Source organism: Cajanus cajan, chromosome 5, assembly GCF_000230855.2.
Source record: "Cajanus cajan strain Asha chromosome 5, NIPB_CcT2T_4, whole genome shotgun sequence".
Taxonomy (NCBI): domain Eukaryota; kingdom Viridiplantae; phylum Streptophyta; class Magnoliopsida; order Fabales; family Fabaceae; genus Cajanus; species Cajanus cajan.
This window is the reverse complement of record NC_138521.1, coordinates 30,221,140-30,237,200: the sequence shown is the minus strand read 5'-3', so window position 1 is coordinate 30,237,200 and position 16,061 is coordinate 30,221,140. Positions and strand designations below refer to the sequence as shown.

General features: G+C 31.9%; 1 protein-coding gene across 1 annotated transcript; it reads left to right on the top strand.

Moving 5' to 3' along the window:
• The first annotated feature begins 8,868 nt into the window (after positions 1-8,868).
• Positions 8,869-9,948, top strand: LOC109803007 (putative germin-like protein 9-2). The gene has a single exon (XM_020364452.3). It carries the CDS (start codon positions 8,919-8,921, stop codon positions 9,540-9,542), a length of 624 nt encoding a protein of 207 aa, XP_020220041.1. The 5' UTR covers positions 8,869-8,918; the 3' UTR covers positions 9,543-9,948.
• Positions 9,949-16,061: the final 6,113 nt, after the last annotated feature.

The following is a 16,061-nucleotide window of genomic DNA, read 5'->3' as shown; positions in this document are numbered from 1 at the left end:
CAACATATGGTTTAGACATCCTTTTAAAAGTCTCATTAATTAGGGAATGTCCGAACACCAGACTAATCCTTAATTAATGGTTTTTGAAAATAGGTTCATGGAGTCGCCACCAATATTTTACTCAAAACATTGGAAAAAGAAAAAGTTTTTAAAGATTCAGCTATGGCCTTGATAACCAGAATTGAGTTCGGGGGTCGGTTACATGTAGGGAAGGTATTAAGCACCCCTACAGCGTCCTCAATCGGTACCCTATGATGAAGTTAACATGATAAGAATTAATAAATTAAATATTAAATCCCCTTTATTAATATTTATTTACATGCTTAAAATATAAATTAAGAGATTAACCCTAAAATATCTACATTATGACGTTTATTATAACAAAAAAAGAGATAAAGATGAGAAATAAAAGGAAGAGAAGAAGATTGAATGAAATACCTCTTGAACAAGCTTTATTGAATCTTCAAATATGGAGAATGTGCTTTGTGGCGACCTTTCACACTACAGTATGCCTCATAGATCTAAAGAAATACAATAAGAGGGAGAGAGAATATAGAGATGCAACACAAATCTCAAGAAATATAATAGAAGGGAGAGAGATAGAGAATTTTCGTGCTCAAAGGAGTCTTATCCAAAATTTCTCTGGCCGCCCGGTGAACTGTGCCCGAGGCCTCTATTTATAGGAATCAGAAGGGGCCAGAATGGCCTGTTCCGGATTCGAAACGGCCCGTTCTGGGCCAATCATTATGTGCAAATTTCGCACCCTGGAACGAGTCGTTCCAGAGTGAAAATTAACACAGGGTTGCCCTTTCCAGAACGGCCCGTTCCAAATTTGACTTGTTTGGAACGACCCGTTCTTGTATTGGAACGTCCCGTTCCAGCCTATCACTTTTAGGTGTTTTAATCACGTTGGAACGACCCGTTCTGATATTGGAACGGCCCATTCCGGGGTTCGGAACGGGCTGTTCTGATTTTGGAACAGCCTGTTCCAGGCTACTAAAACTACCTTATTTGGCCTTTAGGCCTTCTGATGTCCTGTCTTCTTGTTTGCCTACTTCAGAAGTTGTTTCCCTTTATAACGGAGGTCCATTTCCTTGTTTGTGTGCCCCTGGACGAAATTAGGTTTCTACAAGACTACAAGAGGGAGAGTCAATTTTCCAAATATGACTCCTTTAAAAACTTTAGCAAAGGTCAAGAAAAAGGAAAAGAAAGTGAAAAAGAAAAAAAAATAAAAATACTATCACTTCTAGTAGTAAATCTAGTGACATTAAATGCTTTAAATGTCTTGGAAGAGGTCACATAGCTTCTCAATGTCCCAACAAGAAAATCATGATTTTGAGAGGCCAAGACATTTATAGTAGTCATGATGAATCTAGTTCAACTACTACAAGTGATAGTGAATCTAGTGATGAAGACCATCAAATTGAAAATGCTTATCCTTATGATGGTCAACTTTTGATGATTAGGAGGCTTTTAGGAAGTCAACCTAGTGAATCCCATGCTTCCCAAAGAGAGAACATTTTTCACACAAGGTGTAATATTTTAGATAAAGCTTGTTCTCTCATTGTGGATAGTGGGTTGTGTTGCAATTGTTGTAGCACTAGGTTGGTTGAGAAGCTAAACCTAACACCAATTCCCCATACAAAACCTTATCAACTTCATTGGCTAAATGAAGATGGGGACATCATTCTGGATAAGCAAGTGAAAGTAAAGTTTTCTATAGGAAACTATGAAGACCAAGTGGTTTGTGACATAGTTCCTATGGAAGCTTGCCATATTTTATTAGGAAACCATGGCAATTTGATAAAAGAACTATGCATAATGGTCTCACACTAATGAAATAACTTTCACTCACAAAGAAAAGAAATTTGTACTTCATCCTCTATCCCCTTCAAAGGTGATAGAAGATCAAGTACAAATGAAATTGAAAAGAGAAGAACAGAAAAAGTTACAAAAAAAGGAAAAAAAAGAGAAGCATAAGTCTATGAAGCAGAAGGAAGAAAACATTATTCCTTTAGAAGGACTTCAACAAGAAATTTCTAAACAAACACTTCTTGTTGAAAAACCTTCTTATGTTCTTCTTTGTAGAAGTGTGCTCCAATGTCATAATTTAAATATTGAACCTAGTTCTCTACCACTTGGTGTCACACAATTACTAAAAGAATTTGATGATGTATTCCCTAGTGAGGGTCCAAAGGGCCTTCCACCTTTTAGGAGTATAGAACATCAAATTAATTTTGTACCTAGGGCAAGCCTACCAAATAAGCCCGCCTATAGGACAAATCTACAAGAAACCAAGGAAATAGAGAACCAAGTTCAAGAGTTATTGGATAAGGGATGGGTCCAAAATAGTTTGAGTCCTTGTGTTGTGCCTGTGTTGTTAGTCCCTAAGAAAGATGGAAAATGGAGAATGTGTTGTGACTGTAGGGCTATTAACAACATCACAATCAAGTACAAGCACCCAATCCCTAGACTTGATGATATGCTTGATGAGTTATATGGTGCTAATATATTTTCCAAAATAGATCTTAAAAGTGGTTATCACCAAATAAGAACTAAAGAGGGTGATGAGTGGAAGACTGCTTTTAAGACTAAATTTGAATTGTATGAGTGGCTAGTTATGCCTTTTGGCTTAACCAATGCACCAAGTACATTCATGAGGCTTATGAATCATGTTTTGAGAGAGTGTATAGGTAAGTTTGTGGTTGTTTATTTTGATGACATTTTAATCTATAGTAGGTCTCAAGATGATCACTTAGGACATCTTAGAGAAGTTTTCTTGATCCTTAGGAAAAACCACTTGTTTGCTAATGTTGGAAAATGTACCTTTTGTGTGGATCATGTGGTTTTCCTAGGGTTCATTGTTAGTAAAGAAGGGGTTTGAGTTGATCCCGAGAAAATCAAGGCCATTCAAGATTGGCTAAAACCAAGGAATGTTAGTGAAGTTAGGAGTTTTCAAGGGCTTGCAATTTTTTATAAAAGATTTGTGCCTAACTTCTCTACCATTGCCTCACCCTTGAATGAACTTGTAAAAAAAAGTGCCTTTTGAATGGAATAATAAACATGACAAAGCATTTCAACTTTTGAAATATCAACTTACCAATGCACCCATACTAGCTCTTCCAAATTTTGAAAAGACTTTTGAGCTAGAATGTGATATGCATCTGGTATTGGTATAGGGGCTGTGTTATTGCAAGGAGGACATCCCATTGCCTATTTAGTGAAAAACTAAAGGGTGTCTCCCTCAATTATCCCACCTATGATAAAGAGTTGTATGCTTTGGTCAAGGCTTTGCAAACTTGGGAACATTATCTAGTGTCCAAAGAGTTTTTAATGCATAGTGACCATGAGTCACTAAAATATTTAAAAGGTCAAGGTAAGCTAAATAAAAGACATGCCAAATGGTTGAAATTTCTTGAACAATTTCCATATATTATTAAATTCAAGAAAGGCAAAGCTAATGTTGTGGCTGATGCCTTATCAAGAAGACACACTTTACTTGTGTCTTTAGGAACTCAAATTTTTAGATTCAATAATATTAAGGAATTGTATGAGAAAGATCTAGATTTTGGTGATATCTATGCACATTGTCAACAAAAAGCATTCAATGGTTTCTATATGGCTGAAGGGTACTTGTATAAAGAGGGCAAGTTATGCATACCCCAAGGATCCATAAGAAAATTATTGATAAAAGAAAGCCATCAAGGTGGGCTTATGGGGCACTTTGGAGTTGACAAAACTCTTAAGTTGCTTAAAGAAACATTTTCTTGGCCTCATATGCGAAAAGATGTCCAAAGGCATTGCCTCATATGTTTGGCCTGTTTACAAGCCAAATCTAAGGTTATGCCTCATGGCACTTATACACCTTTACCTATTGCTTCTGCCCCTTGGGAAGATATTATCATGGACTTTGTGCTAGGGTTACCTAGAACCCAAAGGGGCATGGATTCTATTTTTGTGGTAGTGGACCACTTTAGTAAAATGGCTCATTTTATTCCATGCCACAAAATAGATGATGCAAGCAACATTGCTAAATTATTCTTTAGAGATGTGGTTAAGCTTCATGGTCTTCCTAGGTCCATAGTGTCTGATAGAGATACTAAATTCCTAAGCCATTTTTGGCCTGTCTTGTGGTCAAGACTAGGAACTCACCTCCTCTTTTCTACTACTTGCCATCTGCAAACTGATTGACAAACTAAGGTGGTTAATAGGTCGTTATCCACTATGCTTAGGGATGTTTTGAAGGGTAATCACAAATCTAGGGATGAGTATCTCCCACAAATTGAGTTTGCCTATAATAGGGTGGTCCATAAAACTACCAATATTTCTCCTTTTGAAGCTGTATATAGTTTTAATCCTTTAACGCCTATGGACTTGATACCCCTTCCTAATATTAATCATTTTATTCATAAAGAAGGGGTTTCAAGAGCTGATTTTGTTAGAAAATTACATGAAAGGATTAAAACTCATATAGAATAGCAAAATGAGAAATATGCTAAGTCCAATAATAAAGGCAAGAGAAAAATGATCTTCAAGGAAGGTGATTGGGTTTGGCTTCACCTAAGAAAAGAACGTTTTCCACAACAAAGGAAGTCCAAACTTAGTTCCCGAGGAGATGGACCCTTTCAAGTCCTACAGCATATCAATGATAACACTTATAGGCTTGATTTACCCTCTGAGTATGGTGTGAGCCCAACTTTTAATGTCAGTGATTTGAAACCTTTTGTAGGGGCTAGTGAAGATGAGGATGACTCCTTAGATTTGAGGACGAATCCTTCTCAAGAGGGAAGGGATGATGGAAGAGCATGGACCAAAGGTCCAATCACTAGAGCTATGGCTAGAAGATTACTAGAAGATTTGACTGCTTCAGAGCTTGGTGAGCCTAATGGGCTTGGTGGGCCTAGGGTACTCTTCACTTGGGCTTTGCATGGATGACCACCTTCAATTACATGTTTAGTAGTAGAGAATTTCATTTTGTTTGGTCTTGTATTATGGACCATTAGTATAGGGCTTTTGGGCTTTAGGCTTGTTGGGCCTATTTTTGGGCTCCATGGGCCTTTGAGCTTTTGGTACCCAATATTGAGCTCATTTTCATTCTTGTAATTTTTCCTCTTCATTGTATTTGATTGGCCATTGTATTTAGGCCATTAGAATAGGACTATGCAAGGAATTCATTAATAGGTGTATTAGGTTTCTTCTAAATTGCATTTAGGAGTCATTTGGCTTGAATTTGGATCACATGACTAGGCATGGATGTGGCTGAACATGTGCATCCCCAAATTCAACCCAAATTACCTCTAAATTACATTTAGATGAGGTGTTATTCAAATTAGGCACATGGCAAACCAAGGTTTGAATTTCAAATTCAAATTTGAAATTCAAACTTGGCACCAATTTATCTACTAAGGATTGGTGCCAATTATGAGTCCATCCGCACCTATATATGGATCCTTTAGGCTTTGTATAATTCACTTTGAATGCAAATAGAGATTTATGAATTTTCAGCCAAGTCTCTCCCTCTCAAAGTCACCTAAAAACTCCTTAGTCTTAGCCTTAGGAAAATCATCTTTCCTAAGCTTGACCGTGGGATTTTCCTTTGATTCCCTAGCTTGGATGCTTCCTTCTTAGCTTAGGGAACTTGATCAAAGTGTCTTCTACTTGTTCATCATTTGAAAAAGAACATTCGTGAGTCACCTCAAGAAGAAGATCCGAGAGTTGGTGAAGTATCAAGGAGCAAGTTCTTTCGCTTCTTCATCTTTTGTCATCATAGAGTTTCTTGAGAGTGGTGTTATGATAGGTCGCTGATATATGAGAGTGGTGCTCAGATAGGCCACTGGATTTGGGTGAGAGTGGTGCTCAGGTAGGCCACTAGGTTGGGTGAGTCTCCTCTAAGTCCTTAGCTAGTGTTGGAGCGGAGTATGAGGTCGAGGGCTATTCCCTTAACCAAGTACTAGGGAAGGTGCATGGATCCTTGCGAATAGTCGGTGGGCGAACTCCACAAGTGACTTGGTAATGCATGCCAAGGTCATGGTAAGCCTGTGCCCAATTGTGTTATACTTGACGGTGGATCCAAACTTCCAATTGTGTAAGTGACATCATCTGAGTAAACCCGAGTGAGAATTTTTATCCTGTTTAGTTGTGACCGAGCGGGAGCATTGGGCGTGAAAATGGTTGGGGTGGTTTCGGTAGGATTGGGATGTCACTTACACTGCTCTACTGTTAGGGAGATCTCCTAGGTATATGCGTGACAATGCATTAGATGATTGATATGCATTGATATCTGTGATGAGTTGCATGTATTGCATGATTGTTATGATGGTGAAGTGTATGGTGTTTGACTTCATGTTTGATGAATGAATGATTGATTGAGATGGAAGTTCCTTTGGGACTTGATTTGGATGCATGTGTAGTATAGATTTTATTTTGTACTTGTATGATTGCTTTTTGAACTCTAGCTTACCCTTCTGTTTCTATGTGGATGGATTGTGATAATCATACTTTGTATAGAAGCAGATTAGGGCTAGCTTGGAATTGAGCTCCGCTGCCAGACGAGGAGTTTTGTCCTAGTGTTAGAGTTACCTGCTAGGATAACTGTTGTTGTGCTTGACCGGCACTAGAGAATATTATTTTGGATGACTGTACATATATAGTGTTATAATTTATTTTTAGAAAACTTAGTTATTATTATATTTTATATACCATGTATGTATGAGCTGTCACATTTAATATTTATCTTAATTCACTAGTAGTAGTGCGATTCCACTAAGTGTAGAGACCATGGCGGGTTGTTACAATTTCTAATTTTATTATGATGAGTAAGTTATTGTAGTGGTATTAATTAACTAATATGATCATGTTATGAATAATAAATATTTGAATTCATGAATAAGACACATATTTGTAGTTGTAAGTTTTGGTCTTGAAATTTTAAATGAGTATATATATTATATAAATCAAAACCAAAATTTATTCATTTTATAAATTTTTTTACAAAAATAAAGAATAACTTTTACAAATTTTATAAAAATAAAAAAAAAATTTATAAAATCGAAACCACAACTCGTTGACTTTACAAGGAGATAAAAACATATTTAAATTTAATATAAATCATCTATTAGAAATCTATAATATAATTTATAAACTTAAAAATATATTTTTATTACAATTTTAATTATAATATAATCTATATATTTGAAAATATTTATTTATTATAAATTATAAATATATAAATAAAGATTTATATTGTGTATAGTTATTTATTATAATTTAGTTTTAATGCATTGTCAGTATAAATATTCAGTTTTTTTAATTAATAAAATAATATTTAAATATTTTTAAAGTAATTAATAAGTTTATTATATATTCATATTTGTTTTGTGATAAATCCAAATTGATGGCAATTAAAACTTTTTGAGAGTGATGGATTGATTAGTCTCATTGTCCAAAATTCTCATAGTTGAGTCGGTGGTTATATAGATTTAGAATCCGTCTGTGATTACCTCCACTCTTCTTTAATGCTCAGTTTCTAGCGGTATTTTTGCCCATAAAATAGTGTCAATGCTGCAGCAATTTTGACGAGTTCCCATTGCTCCATTCCATTCTGTTGAAAATCATTTCATTTTTTAAAATCTTTATTCTTTTCTTTAATCAAGTGGGGCTTGGTCCACGAATTTGGATTAAGATCTCAACTAAGGTTTATGCCAAAGGCCTCAAAATGCTGCTCCATGTTAACAGCCACCAATAGGCTTTTTTTCCTTAAATTTTCAAGACTTGAGACTTGAGACTCACAGCTCCAAGATTGGTAGAAACTGGTTCAGATTTATAGAGAAAATGGGAAAATACCTCTTATTACAGTATGGTCCCAGAACTTTGAGGGTAATAATGGATTTAAGCCTAACTCAGATTCTTAGAATAGTGGATTTAAGTCTAACTCAACCCTACAAAACTGGCTTATAAGGTGAGGGTTGCTTTCTACTTATATATACTAAGTAATTGCCTAATCTCTAGTCGATGTGGGACTTGATTTTTTTTCCAATACAGCTATAAATGGTGGCTAGCTATTTTGAATGATTTAGGATAGGAGACCCATTTTAAGGATTTAGGATAGCTCTAATACCATCTTAGAATAGTAAATTTAAGTCTAACTCAACCTTACAAAACTGACTTGTAAGGTGAGGGTTATTTTCTACTTATATACTAAGTAATTGCCTAATCTCTAGTCGACGTAGAACTTAGAGTTTTCCCAATACAGATTGAGACGTTTCTTTAATTGTTAAGAGAGAAATACTAATGATAAAGGCTCAGAAATTAGGAATGTATATAGATAGATATATAAAAGTTTTAGATTCAGAAACTAGGATGAATATGCTGAAATTTTACCTTGGTTTTAGTTTCTGTTTTTCAATGCAAGTTTGATGATCTGAATGCAATCAAAGCATCTTTGCTACATTGATTAATTCTAGCAACGTGAGAACTGAATCAAGAGAAACTGTTTCCTCTGTGACTAGTGAGTAGAGGGATAACTTTGCGAAATGGTATTTTATGGTTCCACGTCTACAAACTATATATTTCATAGATCAATGTAATTTTTAAGATGTATTGTAGCATTGAAAACGACCATTGAAAAGACGTCACTATCGTAAAATCACTTGGCTTAAAACTCTTCGATCCAAAATTGTTTCCGACTCAGAAAAGCATTGTTTTTTTGTGAGGCTTGCACACAAGAAAGCATGGCCCAGTTGATTCAAAGCCTCAAATCATATACACCACAACAAAACACAACTCAACAACCGGAATAATTGTGATTTGAAGTCAGGGAAAGGACATATAAAAGCCAGAAATTGTTCGTCTCAAACTAATTAAGAACCACCCAAAACCAGAATCATCAACCTTCTTTCTCTGCTTCAGCTAATCAAACCATGACACTGAATTCCATAATATATATTCTCTTTCACTTGTTAGTGCCTGCCTTGGATACCTTCAGCAACACTCTAGCAGTGGCAGGTGATCCAGATATCATATATGACTTTGCTTCACCACAGAACTACAGTGTCAATGGAAGCTTTTTTACTTACACTGATTTAAGAGGAGTTCTAGATCAAATTCCACTATCTTTCAAGGCCACAAAAGTTACCTTGGTAGAATTTCCTGCTCTTAATGGACAAAGTATATCATATGCAATATTTCAGTACCCTGGTGGTAGCATCAACCCTCCTCATATCCACCCTCGTGCAGCTGAGCTTCTGTTCCTTGTAAGTGGTTCCTTGCAAGTAGGATTTGTTGACACTAAACGCACACTTTACACTCAAAACCTCAAACCAGGTGATGTGTTCATATTTCCTAAAGGTTTGATACATTATCAGTATAATCCACAATCAGTTTCAGCCACTGCTATATCTGCTTTTGGAAGTGCAAATGCAGGAACAGTTTCAATACCCCTTTCAATCTTTAGTACAGGAATTGATGATGTAATCCTTGCCAAGGCTTTCAAGACTGATACTTATACAGTGAAGAAGATAAGATCAGGCCTAAACAAATCGTAGAATGGCAAGCTAAGCTTTCATGTACCGCTTCCATCCAGTCTCTTAATAGAGTTCTTGTAGCTACGAGCTTCTACATATGTGAACATGAGCAAGAAATCTTATTAGTAAAAGCCTCCATGTATTCATTTTTATACTTATTTTATTATGAATGTTATTTTGTATTATTTTCTAAAATATTGGTGAACATGTGCACCAACTGATATATAATTGTTTTAGTTTAATCAGTAGCTTCTGAGTTTTAAGTATTCAATGTATTAAAAACTCAAATAGAGAGTTTGTCAACAATAGTAATTTTACATTGGTCAAATAGGATTACCTTCCGTATAGGATAAAAGAAAATATATTATTTTATAAAAACCTTTATGTATTTATACCATGACATGGGTATAAACTATAAACCCTGCATCTTAGGGGTCATCCACTGTGGCTATGTGTTTTCGTCCTTGCATGTTATCATGCTATCGTTAATTTGATTAAATAAGGAACAAGCTGAGGTGAAATGGAGTGGAACATGTTGAATATTATATTAGGCACTGGAATTGCCTCCCTTCTAAACTTAAAATGAACTTGCAAAACAAGAACAATCGTTCCTGTATAAGCTAGATCAAATTGACTGTTACTACATTGCAACAATTTTTCCTAGCACCACTGGCCTGTTTGAATTGTTATGAAATTAACATGGTGATGCAGGGGCTGTGATTCTGTGAATATGCCTTTTGAAATTTCACACCCTAGTCCCCAAGTGTGCTTCTAACAGAGAAAATTTCAAGCGCCACCTTATGTGAATGGACAAATAAAAATCCAAAGATGGACACTTCCCTGAATGTGAGGTGCTAGACGATACTAGCTTGTATCATTATCAAATACTATCAATCAAATCAAAATCATAGCCTTAATTAATTAGCACAGAATGTCGTCTCCGATAGATCCGTGAGCTACGCTGACAGGCCTTGACAAAGTGAGTTACATCGATATTTTTTTTTATCCACCAAAATTACGATAACGACACCAGAATCTGAACATAGGACTCTACTATTCCAACCTCATTACACCCTACTGGTATATGGATCTGCTTAATTATATATATACAGTAACCATTATTTAATAATGTTAAAATTAAGAGTTTATATAAAAAAATAATATGTAAATATTGTTTGTAGACATACTAGATACTACTAATGTAACACAAAGGGTTAATGTAGTAGTTAGGCACTCTACACTCATATATTATAGGGACAATTTATTTAGTGGAGAACCCATATTTAATGTATTCCGTAAGTGAAAACTTGTCATGCCAATGATAATCACACTACTATATATGAATGATATTAATCTCTAGCCCAATGGTTTAAGGAATACCCATGGTAGGACTAAAAACAAATACATACTACTAATGTTCATAGAGAATTATTTTCCATTTATCAAGATAGTTGTTAGCTTGAAATTATGGTTATAGACAAATACATACTACTAATGTTCATAAGGAATTATTTTCCATTTATCAAGATAGTTGTTAGCTTGAAATTATGGTTATAGATAATTCAGTTGTGAATCAAATTTCATGGTCACTTTACACAATGTGACACCATCTACCTAACATACTAATATACATATTAACAATAAAAGGGATAACAAAATGTTTGAAATAACTTTAATAAATTACGTCCGTTCATGAAACCTTTAGGAATAGAGAAAATCATATTTGTCTAAAACATGAACAAATACTAATGAAACACCAAAGGAAAACAAGTGGCTAACAAAAGGCTATAACAATACCAAAAGAACCAACATGAATCCTAAACATAACAATGACTAAAGAACATGAAATCCTAAGTTAAGAATCGTAATGTCACATTCTATTAGAGCTCCATCCATTAGCACCTCATAATGCCTCAGCCTCATCACTAGTATCATCAACTAGATGATCCTCGCCTACAAACATACATAGAAGCACAACAAATAAAAAAGGGAATGAGAAACGTCTTACTTTGGTTACCGGTGTGAGATATAACTAGATAGTCACATACATAGCAACATAAACATATACATATAAACAACATAACATTCATATCAATTATAACTTAAGAACAACTTAACATATTTATGATTCATGGTTTGCACAGATGCAATGGACACAAGCTTCACTAGTCTATATGTTTGCAATGTCAGTAAAACATGTTATCCTTACCTGAAGGCACACATAGAGTAGTTTATGAGAACATGTCAAGGTTAGTCTATCACAATACTTTACACTAGGAGGAGATACACTAGCATGCATCAGGACAGTGGTGTCGGTCAAGTTTTAATCCATCCACACAAATAGGGAAACTGGGGCTCCTAAACCTAATTGTCCCTAAGGTCATGAATCCCCAAGCTCACACAAAGGGCATTCCTTACTAGCATATTCCACATTGTACCCTTCATACAAAATACTTTATACACATGATGCGTGTCACATAAGACCTAATGTATTCATCACCAGCCACTTCATTCACATATCACTACTAGACAGTCAAGTCCAAACTTTATCCCTACTAAGTCTCAGCTTAGAATTCACATCATGTGACCATCACATAGTCCACACATATGAGCACCATACATCACTATTAAATAACCTCAAAAGGTAAGCAAGATAATTAAGATTTACCCTTAAATTGCTTATATAATTCACCACTTATTCATTATCTTATTACTCTCAATATCATGGATCATACTCTTAGTTAGATACCTCCAAATAACTCCAACACATCATGGTATAAGTACTCATTCACCATGCAAGGTAGCGTCCAACAAAGGACACCCTATGCTTGGCGCAAGACCCATAGAGAGCATATGTTGCTTTCTAGAGGTCCTTTGCCTAGTCTGACTACACTCACACCTGACAAATAAACACCAAGGAGTTGATGGAGCTCTCACATCCAATGTGACTCAAGCCACGCCTAGTGTATGAGCCACAAATAGTAGTTTATGTTTTTTATTGCGTTCTAGTCTCACTACAAAAAAAAGTCAATTTAGCCACCGAAATTAACGATCAATTTTTTTTTTCGTCGCTAATAGCGACATAATTAGCGACCGAATATGTTTTGGTTGCAAATTTTATTTAGCGACCAATTTAGCCACCGAATTTTTAGTGGCAAATAATCGGTCGCTAAAATAATAATTGTTGATTAAAATAGCGACGGAACGGGTTTCGGTCGCTAAAAAAATAAAAAATATTATTATTTATAATAATTTTAGCGACCAAATTAAAATCGGTCGCTAAAAAAATAAAAATATTATTATTTATAATAATTTTAGCGACCAAATTAAAATCAATCGCAAAAAGAATAAAATATTATTATTTATAATAATTTTAGCGACCAAATTAAAATTAGTCGCTAAAAGAATAAAATATTATTTATAATAATTTTAGCGACCGAATTAAAATCGATCGCTAAAAAAATAAAAAAAATATTATTATTTATAATAATTTTAGCGACCAAATTAAAATCGGTCGCTAAAGAAATAAAAAAATTATTATTTATAATAATTTTAGCGACCAAATTAAAATCGGTCGCTAAAAAAATAAAATATTATTATTTATAATAATTTTAGCGACCAAATTAAAATCGGTCGCTAAAAAAATAAAAAAAATATTATTATTTATTATAATTTTAGCGACCAAATTAAAATCAGTCGCTAAAAAATAAAAGTATTATTATTTATAATAATTTTAGCGACTAAATTAAAATCGGTGGCTAAAAAAATATTATTATTTATAATAATTTTAGCGAACAAATTAAAATCGGTCGCTAAATGTAAATTTTTTAAAAAATTAATATATTTCTTTTAAATGAAAGCAAATATAAAAATATATAATATTATTTTTATAATGATAAAAATATTAATGATAAGAAATAAAAATCAATACCCTCTCAATAAAATTAATTTTTTTTAAATAATACAAATTATATAATTTAAAATAGATAATTAATATATCATGATGTATTTAAAAATGAGAAACATAATCCTATAAATAAAAATTAAATAATAATCTTTTTAATTGAATCTTTTTAAAAAAAATAGACTAATTTAAATAATAATTTATCTAGAAAATTTATTTATTTTTCTGTTGAGAAATTTATTTCTCTTTTATCATGTTTAATATTTTATTACATTATTAGATAACATGAAAATACATTATTTATTGTGCTTTCCAATTTTATTAAGATAAATAAACTTATTTTCATAAATGTTATTTTATTTTCATTATTATTTTCAAAGTTGACTTAAACATCTAGTTCAATTGAGATAAACACGTTAGTTCCATTAAATTAAAAATAATTGACTTATATAAGGATTAAAAAAAAATTATCAAACAAATATAAAATTGATAAAATATAATTAATGTTCCATTATTTTAATAAATAAAAATTATAAAATAAATTATATATATATATATATATATATACACCAATAACACATGAGATCAATTACTTAAAATACGTTATATCATCTATCTTCGATTAAGCTCGTACTACTTTGGGGTAGATATCGCTTCTTTGAGGAGACATGATTCTATTCTTATATATGAATATGATTCCACCATGGGAAACTGATTCAACAACAACCATATTTTGAAATATTTTTATTTTGTTTAATGATAAATTAATTTTTAATATAAAAATATTTATTTAAAATATATCTAATTATACATATATATTTTAAAATTATATTAATTAAATATGTATATAATAGTTTATCTTAAAAATCAATTCATTTAGATATTATAAAATATTTTATTTTAAACATCAATTAAATAATACCTTGCTACTTATAGTTTATTTAAATATTTATAAATGAATATTACATTAACTCCATTGATTATTTTAATCCTTGTCTTTAATTTTATTATATATAAAAATTATTTACCTAATATATTTTGAAATTATTTTCATGAATCTTATTTTATTTCAATTGTTATTTTAAAAGTTAGGCTTAATCATTCAATTCAATTGATATAATCGTGCTAGTTTCATTGTTTAAAAGTAATTGATTTATACAAAAATTAGCAAGAATTTGTGAAACAATTATAAAATGAAATATTTTTTAGTAATTTAAAAAAATTATTATCCTTTGATTTTAATTTACTCATAGATGTTCATAGTATTTAACTTATGATATATACACCTCCTTTTTATTACAATTACACCTGCTTTGTTTAAAAAGGCTAAAATTACTGACAGTAGAACTCGAATCCACACACATACTTACGTGGAGAAAATCTTAAGTCTTCCCCCTTAACTAATTGGGCAAACCACCTGCTGGTTCTTTTTGATCAGTTTTTAATACATCACAATGCGTTTTCTTGCTTTTTTCTCTATCAAATAGAATATGTGACTGTCTTAACGGAGTTTTTTTTATTCGCACATTTATTTTAAAGTTTCATGTTGAAATAAAATTCCAACACAAATTAACATATTTTATAACTAATATCTGGTTTTAAACTTGATATGAAAATATTATGATATAATTTGATAAGATTTTAAATTAATACTTTATTAATGGTTTATAATTAGAAAATAAAACAAGGATAAATACATTTTTTTGAATTTTATATCTTAGATTTAAGATGAATAAATATATTAAGTTAATTAATAATTTATTTAAAGTGTTAAAATTTAATTTATAAAAATAATATTTTAAAAGAGAAGTGTTATAATAACACAGGTGTAACTTTTACTAAGTATTACATCGCTCAATAACTTTATATTAAATGTGAATTTTATAAATTTAACCGGTAGATTGAAATTTTTTTACTCTTAGATCATATATACAAAATTTTATATGAATTCAAGATGATTTGATACTTCATTCTTGAAAAATAAAATTGACGTAACATATACATTTCAAAATATATTAAAATATGGACACTTTGATTACCTTCAAGTTGTTGTTCAATTTTAACAAAACTTGATATAAACATATAAAGTGATATGAACTTTCAATTTAACGGTTGAATTTACAAAATTCACATTTAATATAAAGTTATTGAACAATGTAATACTTAGTAAAAGTTATACCAGTGTTATTATAACCCTTCTCATTTTAAAATATAAAAATTATATTTAAATTTTTAATTTATAATAGATAATTTAAATTGTATCATAATATTAATTTTAAATAGAAATAAGTAGATTGTTAATTATAAAAGTAAGTATATATAAATAAAGATTAATTAAATATAATATAATTATTATTATTTGTAATATAATTATTAAATGTATTATTATATTTTTATAACGATTCGGATACACCGAAATGAGAGGGATCCAAAGATAGTATAAGTATGAGATTGTATATTTGAGGATGACTTAAATGAATTAATTTGTACTACCTATATTGACAATATGCATATGCCTTTCTGTAGCTTATCTCATAAGAACTCCACAGTTAAGCGTGCTTGACTTTGAGTAATATAGGGATGGGTGACCTTCTGGAAAGTTTCCCAAAAATTGTGTAATTAAGGACAAAACATGC